General features: G+C 43.8%; 2 protein-coding genes, 1 long non-coding RNA gene and 1 other non-coding gene across 4 annotated transcripts in view; 2 read left to right on the top strand and 2 right to left on the bottom strand.

The window, feature by feature from the left end:
• Positions 1-7,365, top strand: part of Limd1 (LIM domain containing 1) — a 55,929-nt gene extending 48,564 nt beyond the window's left edge. Inside the window, exons 5-9 of the mRNA XM_005337897.5 lie at positions 935-1,065; positions 1,682-1,733; positions 2,233-2,301; positions 3,546-3,713; positions 3,903-7,365. Coding sequence (XP_005337954.2) covers positions 935-1,065; positions 1,682-1,733; positions 2,233-2,301; positions 3,546-3,683 — 390 coding nt within the window. The 3' untranslated portion in view covers positions 3,684-3,713; positions 3,903-7,365. The remainder of the gene's footprint in view (positions 1-934; positions 1,066-1,681; positions 1,734-2,232; positions 2,302-3,545; positions 3,714-3,902) is intronic.
• A 4,929-nt stretch (positions 7,366-12,294) lies between these two features.
• On the bottom strand, positions 12,295-13,418 carry LOC110599450 (uncharacterized). The gene is made up of 2 exons (XR_013434284.1): positions 13,228-13,418; positions 12,295-12,590 (listed from the first exon to the last, which is right to left on the bottom strand). It is a non-coding gene; the product is annotated as an uncharacterized LOC110599450 (long non-coding RNA).
• On the bottom strand, positions 13,207-13,279 carry Trnar-acg (transfer RNA arginine (anticodon ACG)). The gene has a single exon. It is a non-coding gene; the product is annotated as a tRNA-Arg (tRNA).
• A 171-nt stretch (positions 13,419-13,589) lies between the features above and the next one.
• Positions 13,590-19,173, top strand: part of Sacm1l (SAC1 like phosphatidylinositide phosphatase) — a 56,271-nt gene continuing 50,687 nt past the window's right edge. The window contains exon 1 of the mRNA XM_005337895.5: positions 13,590-13,728. Within this exon, the coding sequence (XP_005337952.1) occupies positions 13,697-13,728 (32 nt within the window). The 5' untranslated portion in view covers positions 13,590-13,696. The remainder of the gene's footprint in view (positions 13,729-19,173) is intronic.

Raw genomic sequence — 19,173 nt, 5'->3', positions numbered from 1 at the left:
TTTCTCATGTAATTGCCGCTTGCCAAATTGGTGAGGAATCCCTCTGTGCCTCAGCTTTGCATCATTTCCTGCTTCTCTGTGGTGGCTTTTGGCCCTGGGATTGGCTCAGCCCTATCCCAGCATCCCTCTCTAGGAAAGAGTTTCCTGCTGTGGGTGGGGATTGGAAAGGAGTCCCCCCAATTCCCTCCCTGCTCAGCAACCCTGAGAGGTTGCAGGAGAAGGATTCTGATGGATCCACTCCTGTCCATACATAGAAACAGACCAGCCCTCCCATCCCTGGGCTCCCTTGACCTCCAACCAGGTGAAACTCTTGGGGGAGACTGCTCCATGTTGAGTTCCCGCCAGGTGGCTGGGCTGGCGAGATGAGCTGGGTTCAAAGGAGCTGGCTGCGGCAGTAAACTAAGAAAACGGCGAAGAAACCACACAACACACGGACATGAGTTTCTAAGATCAAGGGTAGGATGGCTCTTTGACCTTAAGGATCAGCTTCATGCTGGACAGCACTGGAAAGAGAGCATGCACCTGGAATCTCTCTATTTTATAGGAGGGACACATAGAGGAGCTTCGATGGAATGTTCTTCACCAAAGAAAGCAGGAGATAGGGTTTCAAAGGTGGAGTCTTGCTTTGTGATGTCTTGTGGTCAGCAGATTGATTGACATCTTGGCAAGTTTCACCCATTTCAGGTGCTATGTGGGATCCCAGGCAGAACAAGAGAAAAGGTGCATTTATATCACACAGCCCAATCAGCATGCAGCGCCAGACCCATCCCATCATATATCTCCAATGCGCACACACACACAGCCCATGGATGGGTTGTGACATGGAGTGACTGAATATGTGACCCCTCCGCCCAGAGCACTTCTCTCTCTCCCACTGTCCCTTCCTTCCCTGGAATTCCACTAAGTCTCTGCCTCTCCTCCTTTGTGCCCCCAGATCCTGCAGGCCCTGGGGAAGTCCTACCATCCTGGCTGTTTCCGATGTGTGATCTGTAACGAGTGTTTGGACGGGGTCCCCTTCACCGTGGACTCGGAGAACAAGATCTACTGTGTCCGAGATTACCACAAGTAAGGAGGGAGGGAGCAGACGGGAACCATACACAGTAGGCCACACTGAACTCAGCAGAGAGTGGAAACGACCGTGATTATAGTAGCTTGTACCATTTGTCCAGAGTCAGCAAAGGCTTAATGGCTTTGAGGGTACAGCATGGGCCCTGGGAGGTCAGTAGATGCCAGCAGATAGGAACTGGTTGAAACATCTCTTTAGTGAAAAAGTAGAACAGTGTCAACAAACCCTGTAACCAGCTTCCTGGTCTCGGGAGGACTCCACCAAGCTACCAAGTCCTGTGGCTCCAGCTTTATCTAACTTTGCCAGGCACCAAGTCAGGGTTGGTTTCTACCACACTGGGTTTACTGGGCTGTACCAGGCATCACAAAGGGAGCGAAGAGCCAGGTTAGTCTTTATTCAGATGTCCTTGTTATAGCTGGGAACAATCCCAAAGCAACACTGAAGCGTGTCCCACAGAGCTGTGATCCACATTCTTCCGGTGAGGGCTAGAGGGACGTGCCAGGGAAGCCTGGGCAAAAGGTGGCTCCTCGCAGCCTCCTGGTGCCAGCCTTATTCGGGGCCTCGCCTCCTAGAAACAACACAAGTACATTTTTCTGCTTCTCTGTTTTTCCCCAGGGTATTGGCCCCCAAGTGTGCAGCTTGTGGGCTTCCCATCCTTCCACCTGAGGTAAGATGCTTTCTCACACATGTTCCTGGGTCTTCTAGGACCTGGGCATCTCCCTTGGGTCAGTCACAAGATTCTGTGTCCTGTCCTTATACCTTTCAGAATCCCAATTATGAGACAAAGAGCATTGCTCCCTTTCTCGTGGCCTGGCTTTCCCAGCCCCATGCCCTTCGTGTGCCTGTTCATCCCACAACCAGATCTAACTCCCCTACTTGATGCTTAGATTAGCAGATGAGCAGAAAAGCTTTTCTTTTTTTCATTTTTAAAACAATTAAATGTCCCTGTTGGCCTTTTTGTTCTCTGTTGACTCCGGTGCTCCACAAGGTGATATTGCCCCTCCCACTTCCTACCTCCTCAGCGAATTCTTTCTCCTTCAAGTGTTAGTTTTTGCTGCAGCTCTGTGTTACCCCAGGACACTCTCTGCTCCCCACTCCATGGCCCTTGGCATCCACTGGGCCCTTAACTGGCCTTTTCCACATGTCTTGCTTTTCTTTGGGCTCAGGGCTCCGATGAGACCATCCGTGTCGTGTCCATGGACAGAGACTACCACGTGGAGTGTTACCACTGCGAGGTAGGCCCCTCCCTCGTGGCCCCCAAGCCCATCTCAGAAGTCCAAGAGGAAAGCCACTTAGGTTACTGAGGGTCGTGAGGTTATGGGTAAGGTCTGCCCTCTAGAGCTAACGTGGGAGCAGACGGGGAAGATACGGGTGCTCGGGTGTGAAGGTCTTGATCATTTTCTACACATCCAGAGCTGGCAAGTCCTGAAACCTAAGCTGTTTTCCCTGGTGCTGCAGAGCTAGGAGGGTCAGTTGGAGTGTGGGTCTCAGGTTTTGTGTGGGGACCAGGTCATCAGACAGGTGTGTGGTTGAGGGAAGAGACTCCCTTCCCTCCAGCACACAGGCTTTTCCATCTGCCAAAATCTCCGTTCTGAGCTATGCCCTGGAAATCGTGAAGAAACCCCTCTTGGAAACAGGCATGGATGGAGGCCAGTGGAGGCTCACCTGCCCCATGTCATGTGCCAGGCTGAATGAGCCACTAGGGTGCCTAATGATTGCCAGGGAAGCCAGAGGTCCCTACTCACCAGCCCCCCTGAAGGCTGACAGTGGGATTCCCACAGGAGATTAGGTTCACTTTGTGATACTGTTGCTGGGGAGGGCAGGGAGTGAAGGTGACACCCATTGAAGAACTGAAGGAACCGGTGGGACGCCTGGCCAATGATACTCCAGGTCCCTGGAGAAGAGGGTGAAGATGTTTGCTCAGCCATCCTCTCTGCCCATCCCAGACCAGCCTGTCCAGTAGAGAGATAAGTGCCACAAGTTCAAGTTGGGTGTATCACTCCCAGTTTCCCAGTAGGCACATTTGAAACGTCTAAACAAGGAAGTGGGATCAATTTTTTTTTGGGGGGGGCAGTATTGGAGATCAAACCTAGGGCCTATGCTTGCTAGCATTCTTATCACTGAGCTATATCACCACCCCTGGGATCAATAATTTTATTCAGCCTAGTAGATCTAAAAATATTATCATTTCAACGCGTAGTCAGTATAAAAAGTCATCCACGAGGTGATTTTCCATCATCCTTTTGTCCTGAGCCATGGAAATGGGTGTGCATTTGCTCTGTCAGCACGTGCTCTTTCCAGCCAGCCCCGTTTCAGGTGCTCTGTAGTGACCTGTAGCCAGTGGCATCCAGATTGGACAAGTCTTCACTGGGGATAGCTGGGAAACAGTGCCCCCTGCTGGCTTGGGATGGTGGCCTGATGTCAGTCTCGCGGTCAGTATTGTTCTGCTTTCATTGGACGTTCTTGCCTTGTCCCCCAGGACTGTGGTCTGGAGCTCAATGATGAAGATGGTCACCGCTGCTATCCCCTGGAGGACCACCTGTTCTGTCACTCATGCCACGTCAAGAGGCTGGAGAAAGGCCCCTCGTCGGCAGCCCTCCACCAGCACCACTTCTAGCCAGAGCCACTCCCGGAACTCCTGGTGGGGGTGAGGGGCCAGGGCTGCACTCGGAGACATCTGTGCTTTACTTCTGGTGGTCCCTGGGGTGGGAGGAGAACGGGTGGGTGAGTTCCTGCATGTGTGGGGTTCCTTTCTTTCAACCAGGGAGGTGGGCGCACTGCCTGTCTGGTGTATGTATTTTCCTAAGTGCTTTTCTCCTTGTCACGCCCTCGTCAGGTGACTCGGGAAGCCACTCCACGGTGTGAGCCAACAGTTCCCGCTTCAGGAGGAGAGTTTTGTGTTGATCACATTCCCAGGGTGTCCTGAAGTGACAGCTCAGCGGCCAAGACATTCAGCCCTTCCCCTCCGATAGGAAGGTGCCTTCACCCGGTCACCCCTTCATACATGTGCACCTCCAAGGCAGGATTGAAGACTGCTTTCTGTCCCAGATTCAGTACTGCTGAGAGTGGCTGCAAACTTCAATCGCATTATGGCGAGAAGGAAGCTCTAATCCGTGCTTTGTGTCCAGAGAAGTATTTGCTTAGTACATCAGAGCCCAGGTTCCAGACTCGGGAACCAGGCTCCTCCTTGGGCTCTCACAGCATTCTGTGCCCCTGCCAGTCCTCACTCTCTTAAGGCAGGGTGTGATATTTGGGGGCCCCATGGAGGCTTGCCCTGTCCCGGTAAAACATGCTTTGGGAGAAGACCTTGGTGCAGGCACCAGGACCCTTTTGCCCACCTATTTGTGTTGTTTTCTTTTCTCAGGGCTCTGGAGAGTCTGTGACTTTGGAGCCATTCCTGCAAGGAAGTCTCTGGATCCCATGTGGGAACATGTCTGGCACCTATTTTAGCTAATTTAACGAAGGCCTTTTTGAACGTCCTGCCCACATTGCAGAGAGAGAACTCCTTAGAAGCAGGGAGAGTTTTTGTGTGTGTGAGATCTGTGAGCTGGCATGGCAGGCAGTGCTTCTGGGGTGAGTTAATATATTTACTTCAGGGCTTTCCCTCTTGCCTACTTCTGGGCACAGACATTATGTTTGAAGAAACCAACATAAGGTACACTGCTTTGGCCTGTTTTTTTTTTTTTTTTCTTTTAATTGTTTCTGTCCACTTTTAGTCTTTCACACACACAAAAATACCTCACAGATAGAGCTTCACCCAAATTGCATTTTTAGGAGGGATTTGGCCACCACACTGGACTCAGATACCTCCTTGGGTGTGTTAGGAATCGCTGGCTTCACATGTCAGACTCCAGCTGGTCACGGTAGTGTGATCATAACTAAACAGCAGCTGGGAATAGAGCTGATGGAAATTCGGCACTATGGCCTTATGCATTTCAGCATACTGGCTCCCAGGTGGCCAGAGCTGGAAGAGGACCACACATTGGCAAGATTTCAAGATCACCTGAAAATGCAAAATTTGCCCTCCAAGTTCACTCCAAGGCTGCTGAGGCCAGAGGATAATTCAAATGGGAGAAGCTTTTTTTAAAAAAAAAAAAAAGACTGGTTACCATTTGCCCTCTTCTCCTGTGATGAGATTGCTGGGTGTCTTCCTGCTGCCAGCCAGAGCAGGGCATGGCTCTGGACTCTGTACTCTGCAGAGCCCTATCCTCACACCCAGAGTGGGCTGTGGAGAGTGGTCAGTGGTATTGCTGGCACAAGTGAATGCAGACTGTTCACCCGGCCTGGCTCCACCTGTGGGCCATGTTTGGACTCATTGGCAGCCATTGTGGGTGAGAAGCACAGAATCAGCACCAGGGATTGTCTTTTCCATTTCCTTTGGCCAGATGGCACTCCTCAGTTCCTGGTCCCAGGCTGTGCCTCCTGAAAGCCCATGAATGCTTGGGCCTGTGGTGTGGACCCTGAGGCTGGGCCCCTCTCTTCTGAACAAGCCATCCAGCTTGGCTCTGGCAGGGCTGGTGGGGAACAAAGTGAGCCACTAGGTCTTAACCTAGCTCTGTCCCCTAATGTTGGCCTTGCCGGCACACCTTTGCTCCACTTTTGAGTCAAGCAGAGTGAAGAAAATTGTGTTGGAATCACTATCAGAAGTAGCAGGGATTTGTTTGCAAATGGAATGATTAGTTTAAAACCCTTAGATTAATATTTTGAATGACATTTTTAAAGTGGCCTTGATAGAGGTATTTCAGATGTATTTGCAGATTCATTTTATGTTGTGGGAAAAGTACAATGGTAATTTCCAGATGTCCTAGAAATCCTAGCAGTGGACTTCTGATTGTCCAGTCTCTGGAAAGGGCACTGGTAGGGATCTTGAATTAGTTTTGTCTGTCTCCATCTCAGGCCCTTGCGTGAAAAGCCATGAAGAGATGTTGGCCTATCTGTATTTTAAATAAATTATTGGTCCAATAGAACTGTAATGGGGTTGTATTTATGGGCATATAGGAAAAAAAACATGATGAATAAATTTGCTTTGAAAGTTAGAGAAAATAACCTTTTTGGTTTCCTGGACAGTTCTTGGACTTTAGATAAAACAAGGAGGATGAAGGCCTGATCCCAGACCCCAAAGTGAGCCTCCATCCTTCTCTCTTGTGTCATTTCGCCTTGAGATGTTTTTGCACTCTATCTTGGTTCTCTCTTTTTTTTCCATCTGCTCACTTGAGTCAAAAGCAACCTGGGTGATCTATAAAAGTCTGATAACCCAGTTTGGTCTGTCATGTAGGGATTCTCTCTCATTCACTTTTTCTCCTCCCGAGATGGAGATCGTCCTCTTTGTTATCTCTTACTGAAGAAGGGCATTCCTTCCTAGCATGAGGCCGTGGATGGGGACTCCACGTCTCAGTTCCACTTCTCAGACTCCACTTCTCTCCACTTCTCAGTTATTGCTATTTGAGTGTGCTGTCCTGCAACTGAGAACCTCTGAGGTTCTGCTTTTGAGTCCTGGGTGGCTGATAGAATAACCAAGGCACGCTGATCGCCTTCAAGGGCTGTCCTCGCCTTGTTTCCGGGGGCCTGAGTCACACTTACAAGATGAAAAACAGGATTGTTAGGACTTAAGAGAATTATTCGGAATTCACAGTCCATTGCGCTCCACTAAAGGCTGCTTTTATGTGCCCTTTCTATGCCCGTGTGAGTGCATGCTGCAAGGTTGATAGTACCTTGCAGAGAAAGGGTGTGGGACTCTACCCCAAATAGTGGTTGCTGCAGGCACTTATTAAAATTCTGTCTGCCAGGAAACCAAATTATTTTTGTACTTTCCTTTGCCAAGAATCAGTCCTAAGCCAGGAGGGGGCAGTGCATACCTGTAATCCCAGTGGCTTGGGAGGCTGAGGCAGGAGGATCATGAATTCAAGGCCAGCCTCAGCAATTTATCAAGGCCCCTAAGCAACTCAATAAGACCCTGTCTCTAAATAAAATACGAAAAAGGGTGGGGATGTGGTTAAGGGCTCCCTGCCTTCAATCTTCAGTACACACTCCCCCAAAAAAGAATCAGTCCGAATTTCCTAGTTAGTATTTGAAGTAACTTTAAAATAACAACAACAAAATGAGTAAAAATGTACTAGGTATCTTTTGTGTTCTGAGCCAAAACTGGACAGATGTGGGAAATCTCCATATAGATATGAAAGTCTTGCTGTATAGGAAAATTATTTTCCTCTGTGTGTCTTCTTTTACTATAAAATTATTCAAAGTATTGCAACGATACAACTGAATCAATTTGTAGGCTATTAAAGTGTTCTCCAACATAACAGTGTTCACTGGGCCTTTTCTGTGTGTGGAATAATGTGACAGTGTTGACAGTGTTTTTACTCCTGGGTTTTACCCTTTTAGAACTCTGGATTCTTTAAGAAACACACGAGTTTCAAGAGCCTGAGATTTTACCTTCTTAAAGCTAATAAATTAGCATGGCATGGTTTCCTGGATCCTGGCAGAAGTTATGGAACTTGCAGATCAGGACAAAAGACAGTTTATTACTAATAGCAATAGTAGTAGCCTGATTATCAGCATTTGGAATTGTTTACTGAGCCCTGTTTTCTACAGGGCTCCATGAAGAGGATCAGGCAATACCTGTACATGTGGTGGGTTGCATTACAAGGGGCACCAGATGCTTAGGAAACCCTGTCTTTTATAATGAGCATTGAGTCTGCCTGATCTTTGTTCTGGAGAGACACAATCATTCACAACTGTTCACTATACTAACATCCTTGAAAAGATAGTCTGGAACTAAGGGAGTTGGAGCCTATGCTCACAAGAATAGCGTTGGAATCTGAAAGGCCTTGGAGAATCATATCCCAAGTCCAAATGTGTGTTGATTTCTATGATGCAAATGCTCCTGTCACACCTAATTTCTTTCTACCAATATGGCACCCCAGAATCCACCCCAAAGTTGGGAGAAGATAACTTAGTTATGAGCAAGCATGAGTTAGCCTCATGCACCTGGGGGCTGAAGCAGAGAGGAAATCTGATCTGGTTCTAAATTCCATGATTGCAACATAATAGCTGACATTAATTGTGGGGACCATGTCCCAAATGTTATTTTAAGGACTCCATATTCTCTATCATCCCTCATTTTATGAACATCTGAGAGACATGGATGGTGAAATAACTCTTCAGTGAGTGCTCAGTAAATAGCAGGACCAGTATGCCATCCCAAGTAGCTTCATGCAGAGTGGCCTATCTTGGCCACTCTGTCTGCTGAGGGGTTAATCAGTTGTGCTTCAGTGTATTTATTCAATAAAGCCACACAGGCCCTAAAATGGCTACTAGGAGCAGCTTATCACTGCTGTTGGACTCTGTTGTTTTCTTGTTGCTACTGTAGAGTCATTCCTCAAACTCAGTGGCTTAAAATAGCACAAGTTTGTTACAATTCTGAAGAAATGGGTCCTCTGGGTTCACATCAAGGTTGTCGTAGATCTGCATTTGATGCAGAAGCACTGGGGGAAAATGCATCCTTGCCCATTTCCGGCTTCTCCGTGTTTCAGGGCTTGTGGTGGCACCACTCCAGCTCTGTAACTCTGCTTCTGTAGTCAGGCTGCCCATCTCTGATCACGCCCCCCCCCTTATCATAATGACCTTTTTATTATATTGGGATTTTCCAAATAATCCCAAATAATCTTACTATCTCATGATCCTTAAGCCGAAATCCCCCTTGCATTATTGGATAAGATATAGTCGTAGATCTTGGGGATTAGGGCATGGACATCTTGATGGACAGCATTATTCAGACTCCAACAGAATATGTTTTTTTGGCTGGGAATGTGGTTCAAGCGGTAGTGCGTGCTCGCCTGGCATGCGTTCGGCCCGGGTTCGATCCTCAGCACCACGTACAAACAAAGATATTGTATCTGCCAAAAAAAAAAAAAAAAAAAAACAAACCTAAAAAATAAATATTAAAAAATTCTCTCTCTCTCTCACCTCTCTCTTAAAAAAAAAAAAAAAGGAATATTTTTTTTTAGGATGGAAATGAAAGTTTCCCTAGGATACTAGGTGCCTTTTTTTCAAGCATTGTTAAAAGTGGGGTTTACATTTTTCCTGGATTGAAAACAGAAATGTATCATATATAGTAAACACAATTAGAATCTGGGTGTTAAAAAAGTGAGATGTCATACTGTGATGGGGGAAAAAAAATCCAAGAGGTCCGGTCTGGTTTAGAAGTTCTCAGACATGTGACATCCCCAGGTGTATGACCCTTCTAGAAGAAGTCCTCGTTGTGTGATACCTCTGAGCTTGTAAAGCAGCAGAAAACACTGCTGCTACCTACCCACCCCCTCCCTCCACTCCTCCAACTGATCCAAATCCTGGAGAAAGGCGGCTGTGGGAACAACAGGTCTCTGAAGGAGTGAAAAATGAGGGAACTTGGGGATTTGGCACGAAGGCAGACTCCACAAGACAAAATGGATCCAAGGTCTATAAGTGGGAATTAGACAAGAAGGGAGCTATAGAGATCATCTGGATGGTGCAATAATCTGCAGCTTGGACTGTCTGCATGAGAAGGCCCTGGCAGATTTTATAAAATGTTCATATTTGTATAAGTAACAATTTATTATAGGAAAGATTCGGCGACAGACGTCAATTTACATTTACCCATCCTTGATGGTTGCTTATCCTGAACACTGCTGTGCTTAAGAGTCTTTTTTTTTTTTTTAAAGATCTTCTGTTTTTTATTTATGTATTCATTTATATGTGGTGCTGAGGATCGAACTCAGGGCCTCGCACGTGCTAGGCAAGCACTCTACCACTGAGCCACAACCCCAGCCCCGCTTAAGAGTCTTATTTTGGCTTATCTGGCTTTTAAAAATCCTAACTGGATTCTCTCTCAGTGTCACTAAATGTTCATGAAGGCCTTGGTTTATGGTTGCCAAATGGTGAAGAAGACATGTTCAGAGCAACTGGACAGGTCCTCTCTGGAGGGCAGTGGCCCTTTAGCTGGAAGTATTCTTTTCTTAAAACCCAAGAAACATACCACAACTTCAATCCCTTTTATTAAAGGGGAAGAAATGTCCAGAAGCCCAGAGCTGGTGAATAGAATTATCAGGACTAGAAATGAGGTCTTCTTATGGCCAGTGAAGGGGGTAGAGTAGTATGTGACTGCCATCCATGCTCAGTCAGGGCACAGGACCTGAACCTGTTCATGGGTTGCCTTCTTGGGTACAGTGACCCCTAGGCCAGGAAAGCCTTGGGTTCAAGAGCCCTCAGTCTTCTCCACTTAACTGTTCAGTGACCTTAAGGAAATTTAGTTCTCTCTTCTGTAAAAAATGGGGATAACAATCACAAGTTCGAGGCCAGCCTCAGCAACTTAGTGAAGCCCTAAGCAACTCAGTAAGACCCTGTCTCAAAAAATAAAAAGGGTTGGGGATAGGGCTCAGTGCTTAAGTACCCCTGGGTTCAATCCCTGGTACCAAACAACAACAACAAAAACAGGTAACTGAACATAAGAGATTGTTTTAAGGGTTGATTGAATTGGTCCAAATAAAAGGGCTTAAAGCAATATCTTGCATGAAGTAATGGCTCAGTTAAGTGTGATAGTATTTAAGATTTAATATGTTTACATCAGGATAATCAACAAAATAAATTAGAAATGAATTAAATTTAAGAAAAAGTAATACAAAATTTTTAAAAAGTGCATGTAATAGGGGCTAGGGTTGTGGCTCAGCGGTAGGGCGCTTACCTACCACACGCAAGGCCCTGGGTTTAATCCTCAGCACCACATAAAAATAAATAAATAAAATAAAGGTATTGAGAACTACAACTAAAAAATAAATATTAAAAAAGTACATGTGATAGAAACAAAATATTAGCAAATTTGAATTAATAAAAGCAAAAATTAGGTTAAAAAATATTATAAGGAGGGCTGGGGATGTGGCTCAAGCGGTAGCGCGCTTGCCTGGCATGCGTGCGGCCCGGGCTCGAACCTCAGCACCACATACAAACAAAGATGTTATGTCCGCCGAAACTAAAAAATAAATATTTAAAAAATTCTCTTTCTTAAAAAAAAAAGCTACCTCCTTAAAAAATATTATAAGGAAAAGATAAATAATAAACTGGTAAAAAGATTATAATGTGATTGATAGCCAGAGTTAATATCCTTAATACATTAAAAAGTCATATTTGCAAGAAAAAAATTAATAAGAAAATAATAAGAAATAATGTAAAGGAAGTTTCATTTTTCAATTATGAAAATTTTGAATTATGATTCAATTTATATTCATATTTTATGCAGCTATCCAATTTACATACATAAAAATAATCTAGTGTTGGTTAGCATGCATGGAAATAGATGCTTTTGATTGAAGTGTGTACTGGTTTAATCTTTCCAGAGGGCAATTTGAAAATATGTACCAAAAATCTTTAAAATGTCCACGAAATGGATCTTAAAAATGTTCACCTGGTTATTCCATCTAGAAATTTATAAGACATAATAATCCAACACAGTATCAGTTTTATAAAGTGTTAAGCTGATTGGTTCCTCGGGCTCTCTGGTGTGCAGGCCATTTGGGGACTGTCCAGCTTCTGATACCGTAAGCCAATCTAATAAATCACCTTTTATTTAAAAAAAAAAAAAAAACAGTTCCAACTGACAAGCCGTTCCTCAGAAATTATTTTCCAGACTAGAGAAGACTCACAGAAGGAAGGCTGAGTTAGAGGATGCTGCCAGCATCTTGGAAAGGGATCTCCCTTCTTGTCAGACCTTCTCTTTGTAACCGGCCTTTATGAATTGTTTGCAAGGGTTACTTAGAGCCTCCCTAACCAGCAGGTTGAGGGGAATCAATGGCAAGTCAAATTTGACACACACACAACATTATTTAACTTAAGGAGCTCCAAATAAGTGTTAAAGAGAAGGCAAGTGAGAGACATTGCAGCAGACAGTGCAGCCCCCCTGGCTTCATTCACATTGATCTTCTCCATTCTTCATAGAGATGAATGCTACCAACTGATGTTAAACTTCATTGAATGCTTAAAAAAAAAAGTGTCAGGCTGGCAACAACCCACATTCCTAAAATATTTAGTTATTTGATAGAACATCTTCCAAGACTATTTCATGGCTTTAAATCTCAGACAAAAAGCTAAAGGATACAAAATGAGACCCTGTGGGGGCGGGTGTGTGTGTGTGTGTGTGTGTGTGTGTGTGTGTAGGTAAATCCCTATTAAAGTGCAACAGAAAATGTTAATAGTAATAATCACAGAGTAGGAATTTGCTTTATTTATTTTTGGTGCCTTGGTTGTATGTTTAAGCAGCCACGATACCACTGAGCTACATCCCCAGCCCCCGCCTTATTTTTATTCTCAATAATATTCTGTATTTTACTTTTTTTTTTTCTATAATTTCCTCAGGGGGAAACAACGTTATGATGGGAGAAATTAATTGATCCTGGAGTAATTGGTTCATACAGTGTTCAAGGCAGCCACTCCGGGGGTTCAAGGCTCCCTGCTGCCGCAAACGTTTTGGGCCTTCTCAGGTCTCGTATCTGGGAACCTGTAAAATAAGGGGTGATATACTAGATTAGTCGGGGCGGGGGCGGTCTTCTCACTGTAAAATGACCAAGGTTTAAAATTTCCCCGATTTAGTTTAGGAACCAGACTGGTTTGGGCGGCCCAGGGCGGGAGACTCCGAGGGCTTTGCGGACCCGCACCGCGGCCCGCAAACGCACTGCGGTGGTTCCTCCTTAGCGCGGGCAGAACCGGAGCCCACCCACCTCGGGAAACCCGCGCAGCAACCCTTCTCACGTCGGTACGGGGGTTTCTGCTCCTTGGAGGAAAATACGGTGTCCTAAAAGGCGTTTTTTGCGTCATCGGTAGGTAACCTGCAAGCCCCTCACTCCAAATCGCCACCTCTCAGGTGTGCTTTCCTAAAGGTACTGGACTTAGATTTTATATATATATATATTTTTACCAGGATTCCTCGTGTGCATCATTTAAGATGAGGGCGCTCTCCAATTTGCAAACCATTTCAGACAGCTTTAGGTTTCAAACACGGCTTAAAAGAGAGTTTCATGGGGCAATTCAAGACTTTGACCTTCACAGTTTTTACTCATAATTCTTTTCTAAGGACCCTTCCCTATCAAACACAAACGTCGCAAAAGAGCACACGCCGAGCCAGCCAGGAGTCGAACCTAGAATCTTCTGATCCGTAGTCAGACGCGTTATCCATTGCGCCACTGGCCCGTGTTAGCGGAGCTTTCACTGTGCAGCTGATCACCGCTGACGCAGTTTCAACAGGCTTCCTGGCACCAGCTCTTCGTTCCCATCCCTGCGTCGGTGTCGTGGCTCCGGCGCTGAGCTGCCGGCTCCGCCTTTCCCAACGAACACGCCGCACCAATCCGCAGACGCTACGTCACGGCGTTCTTCGACGCAATCCAATCCATCGCATCAGGGGGCGTGTCTCTCACGCTCCAACTCGCATACTTGTTTGTCCCCCGTCGCCTCCCGTTCGCTTGCGTTCTTTCCCGCGGGGCGGCAAAGGGGTGGGGTGAGGCGGGCGCGGTGGCTGGAGTGCCAGGGTGACCGGTAGCGCAGTAGCGGAGGTGGTGGTGAGGCTCAGGGCGAGCCGGCGGAACGGAGAGGGAGAATTGGTGCTGCAGGATGGCGGCGACGACTTACGAGCGGCTGAAGCTGTGAGTTCCGCGGCTATGGTGTTGACAGAAAGGGCCTGGGGGCGGCAGGTGCGGGCCGGCGTCTCCGGGAGAGACCCGTCCCCCAGCCCCTGTCTCCAGGGCGGGAGCACGGATCTTGCCGGCCTTTCTGGGCCCTCTCGGCCTCGGCTCCCGCGGGGGAGCGGAGCTGCAGACCGGCTCCCAGCTCTCCTGGACCTCGTGACTACGCGGCCCTTCTGGGCGCTCCTCCCCACTTTTTTTTTTTTTTCCTTTTAAAAGAGAGCTCTTGGCCCAATTTATCCTTATGGCTTAGCCAAGAAAAAAGAGGTTTTCCTTTATTTAGTGAGTTTATAGTAACGTTTTAAAGTCCACATAACACTTTTCTCTTGGTTACGTCGAAGGCTGCTTGACGGGTCTCTAGGGTGCAGGAAAAGAAATTTACGGTCAGTACTTCTTTTAAGGTCTGGAAGGAGTTTACTTTGGTTTAAATTTTACACAACTGTAGCGTAAGCAGGTCCTTAAGTCTTTGCTGACAGCCATTCGCTAATCTCTACCGTCTGGACATTGCAAATTGACTTTTTGGTGAAGACAAATGCTTGGGGCTTTGGGAGAAAGAGGCCCTGGATGTTAAAGAGTTTAAAATAGTTGTTTGTAAGGGCTTTGGCTCGTCCTGGATAAATAATATGCATGTGTTTCCCCTTAGTATTACCCTCAGCGTCTGCACTTTTCTTGTCTGGGAATAACTTTGTTCTACTCACTTTAATACTTTGCCTCTAGGCTATTTAAAAATCTGGTAGTCTGGGAATGTTTTTGACAGCAGAATCAAATGTAATTTTTGAGAGCAAGCTTATCCATCCCTCTGTATGTTAAAATATCCTGGTACTTAGGCATAGGTATCACATTTCCTTTGCAGGAAAATGAGGAGGTATGGTTTGGGCACTTCTTGTACTCCCAAGAACCTCAGGCTCACTAATAACTTTCTGAAAGGTTCAGAGTTTAGGGGTGCAGCATTGGGTGGGAAGATATCTACTCCATGTCATGTATTTTGCAGAAAAGGTGACTACTTTTTTCTACATTTCACTCCCTTTGCCCCTCCCATTTATAATAATCCCTTTGAAAACCCCAGCTGCACACCTCCCTTCACATTTTCTTCACCTTTTCTTATTCTCTCCCATTTCCTGTTTGCAAAGTGATCAAAAAGTTGAAATGTCTTTGACTAGGTAACTGGCTAGGCCAGTGTTGCATGTGCTTTGCTGGTGAATTGGGTTATTGTTGTCTATCTGATAGGCATTGAAGGGTTTAATGTGATCTTACACCAGGTCTCAAATGTGTTTAAGCAATATGGAGCCTTGGTTTAATGCAGCTCAGTGTTAGGTTACAGGATACAGTTGAATTTTCCTGTGGCAAAGATTGAATAAGATAGAGAACTTTAGAATTTTGTTGATTGTTTTTGAGCTGCCAAAGCACTAAATTTCACCAGTCCAGACCTCAAAACAAACAACACCCTCTATATCCATAAAAGAGAAAGGAAATTTGGTCCTTAAATGATGAGAATGATGCTTTTGTATTGATTTATGTGAAAATAGAAGCTATAAATTTGTTTCAGTAAAAAAGTAAATTTGGGGTTATGTGAAAGTCATTTTCTGATTTATCAGTCCTTAAGTTTTGAGTACTTCTTATAAATGTGAGGATAGAACTCTTTTTTTAAACCAATTTGTTTTACTTTAGCGGGCTTGTGAGTTGAAATCTCTGTTTTTATTCCTTTTTTTGGTCCTGCTGTTCAGTTTTTAAATGTGGCCTCTGACCAAAGAGTATTCTTTTGGATGCATCTGGATGTGGAATTGGTTGCTGACCTACATAAGAATTGGTAGGACACAGTAGCCATTTTTTAAAGGTGCCTGGAGATGTATTTTAAGAAAGTGTCATACAAAAGAGATAGTTTGGTTAATTTTTTTAAACAAATTTGTTGAACAGTGATTATTTAAATGTTAAAGTGCTTGAAATACTAAATATTTTTTTCTACATTATGCCATACTTTTTCTTTGTCCATCCTTGCTCTGCTGAAGCTCATCTTCCAGATATCTTAATTTCATCCTCTACTTCCTAGGGTACAATTTCCACTTCCTATAGGATCAAGCCCACATTAGTTGGCTTAACCTCTATAATTCTTAACCTCTCTATAATCTATTTTCTAACTTTATTTTCTGTAAGTACGCTCCCATCCCCTGCCCATTTCTGCCAGATTTGGCTCACCCTCTTCTAACTTGGGTTTATTTTGATCCTTTCACCCGGAATGCTTTTTCCTCTCTCCTATCTCTCTATATATGCTGATCAAATCCATGATAGAACTGAGAAAACTCAGGTTTTTTTAGTCAGAATAGATTTGGATTCAAATCTTAAATTTGCTACTTGCTTTCCAGGGCATAATACTTAATCTCTCAGAATCTTTTTTTTTTTTTTTTTTTTTTTTTGATACTGGGGATTGAACTCAGGGGCACTTGACCATTGAGCCACATCCCCAGCCCTATTTTGTGTTTCATTCAGAGAGACAGGGTCTCATTGAGTTGTTTAGCATCTCACTTTTGCTGAGCTTCACTTTGAACTCGCAATCCTCCTGCCTCAGCCTCATGAGTTGCTGGGATTATAGGCCAAAGTACCTGGCTCAGAATCATTTTTTTAATCTGTAAAATCTGAATGTTAATACTTCACAGAATTATTGCATGGTTTGAAAAGGATTGTGGATGAAATACTCACTGTATATCACAGAGACCTTCTCTGAGAAACCTTTTCTTTTCACATTTTTCTTGTCGCTCAGCTGTGATAAGTCTTTGAAGCCAGAAGTGAAAAATTAAACAACAAAAGTCCGAATGATTTACATATTCTGTCTCTTTGGATTGATTTATAAAGCATTTACTGTGTCATGGACAAGAGGACTAAGAGCTATAACCATCCATCCAAAATACTGTTTGAATCAGTCACCTAGAAAGAATGTGATCATGATGTATACTTTGTTTCTTTAGCTGTGTTGCCACTATCTAGAATGTGTTAGAAGCACCTTAATAGACTTCTCCTCTAGTCCTACTCAGTATTTAACAAAAAGCCTGTGCATCTTCTCAGTGAACCTGCATCCCTAGTAAATGAAGTTTCCAGTATAGATCACCCACTAGTACTTTAAAAAGAATAGTTTGTAGTAATTTGGAATGTATTCTTTTGAAAAAGCAGAGGCTTAAGTCTTTTCATGTATGTTGTTTTCTTCCCAATGCCTCTGTAAGGTCTTAGGTAGGTATGTCCTCTGTCATTGTTGAAGACAGTCAAATAATTACCCTTAGTTACAGTCAGGTCATACAGTCAAGCCGCAGTAGAGCTGACCTTGGAACACAGTTGGTCCGGAGTCCAGTAATCTTTCCATTACACTGCAGTATTCAAATTACCTTTTTTCTCTTTATCAGGTTGATTTATTCTTAGTCCTCAGACATGCCAGGTATAGAAATGAACTTATAATAAAAAATAGTTGACATATTCAAATGGATTTTTAATATGGAAAACAATGTAGATTTGTTTAAAATTTAAAATTTATATACTTTTTAAACTTCTATGCAGTTTTAAATGTCCTTTGTTGAGCCTTTTTTTTGTTTTTTAGATCCTTTATGTAAGCATGGGTAATTTCAAATGTGTATCTGAAATTGTGAAACAGACTAGAAATGTATTATTCCCCCCAACCCCCATCTTGAAAGGTCAGCTGAAACTAGGTGGAAAACAGGGAATCCTTTAGATACTGAATCTGGCAGCATCTTGTCTCTGAAGAAGTACCGTTTCCTTAGTTAAGAAATTGTCTTTCCTACAAGATTTTCATAGCTGTGAGGTCAGTCAGGGCAGATGTATTGCAAACTAGAGAACAGATGTAAGCTATTCTGCATTGTAATGAGAACCTATGTGATATGTCCATCATTCACATATCTCTCCATGGAGGGAAGGGTATAGATTATCCTCATGAAATTGGACAAAGATGATAAAGTTTATGTCTTAAGAATGGCATAATTGGATGGAAGTTCGGGCTAGAGAGTATAGATGAATGCTAAGTGATGCGATGTAGCTAGCATCCTTTAGATACATAAACTTTGTGACAATGACAGTTACCAGGTTCCTAGGCAAATAATCATTTTTTCATTATGATAAGATGTATATAAAATATATTATTTTAACCATTTAAAATGTATAGTTCAATAGCACGAAGCACTTTCACGTTGTTGGCCAACCATTACTACCATCTGTCTCCGGAATTCTTGTATTCTGGCAAAACTAAAACTGTACCCATTGAACAACTCCCTATTCTTCTATTCCTCCAGCCCCTGGCAGCCACCACTCTAAGTCTTCTGTTTCTGTGAATTTGAAATTAGGTGCCTCATTTAAGTGAACTCATAACACTATTTTTTTGGAACAGGCTTATTTCACTTAGTATGTCTTCACAGTTTGAACTGTGTCAGAATTTCCTTTTTAACACTGAATAATATACCATTATATGCACAGTCATGTTGCTTTGCAATGGGAACACATTCTAAGCAATGCGTCCTTAACCAATGTTGTTGGGTAAACATACAGTATACTTACACTTGTCTAGATACTTACACAGCCTATTATACACTTAGGCTACATGATATGGACTATTGTATATGCGGCTCATAGTTGACCAGAACGTCTTTATGCAGTACATAACTACTACCATGTTTAGTTTATCCATTCAGCTGATGATGGACATTTTGATTGCTTCCACCTCTTTGTTGTGAGTAATGCTGCCATGAACGTGGGTCTATAGATAGCTCTTTAAACCCTACTTTCAGTTATATTGAGTATATACCCAGAAGTAGAAGTGCTGGATCATATAGTAATTCTATTTTTAATTTTTTGAAGAACTGCTATATTGGCTGCACCATTTTATCTTCCCACCAGCAAAGTTACAGGGTTCCAGTTTCTCCACATCTTTGCCAATACTTATTCGTTTTTCATTTCTTCTCTCCCCCCCCCCCATTTTAGTGGGTGTAATATACTTGAAGTGAGTTAATTTTACTCATGGTGATTGGCAGGATTTTGAAGACATTGCTTGTTGCCTGAAATAAGATATGATTGTTACATGGGGAAAAACTATGTTTTTAGATATTCAAATCATAATCTAAGAGTTATAGAAAATAAAAATGATATTTGGTATTTACTTTATAATAAAACATGTTGCTTTTCTTAAAATTTAACAAGGCTCATTTTTAAAAAGTATTCTTTGAATCTCAGGTGGCTATAAGATTAAGTGTATTTGTGGGGCTGGGGTTGTGGCTCAGCAGTAGAGCGCTCACCTAGCATTTGCAAGGTCCTGGGTTCAATCCTCAGCACCGCATAAAAATAATAAAGATATTGTGTCCAACTACAACTAAAAAATATTAAAAAAAGATTACGTGTATTTGTATTAACATAGTAGCC

This window comes from Ictidomys tridecemlineatus, chromosome 2 (genome assembly GCF_052094955.1).
Source record: "Ictidomys tridecemlineatus isolate mIctTri1 chromosome 2, mIctTri1.hap1, whole genome shotgun sequence".
Classification (NCBI taxonomy): Eukaryota; Metazoa; Chordata; class Mammalia; order Rodentia; family Sciuridae; genus Ictidomys; species Ictidomys tridecemlineatus.
The sequence above is the reverse complement of the archived record's forward strand: the minus strand, read 5'-3'. Positions and strand labels throughout refer to the sequence as shown.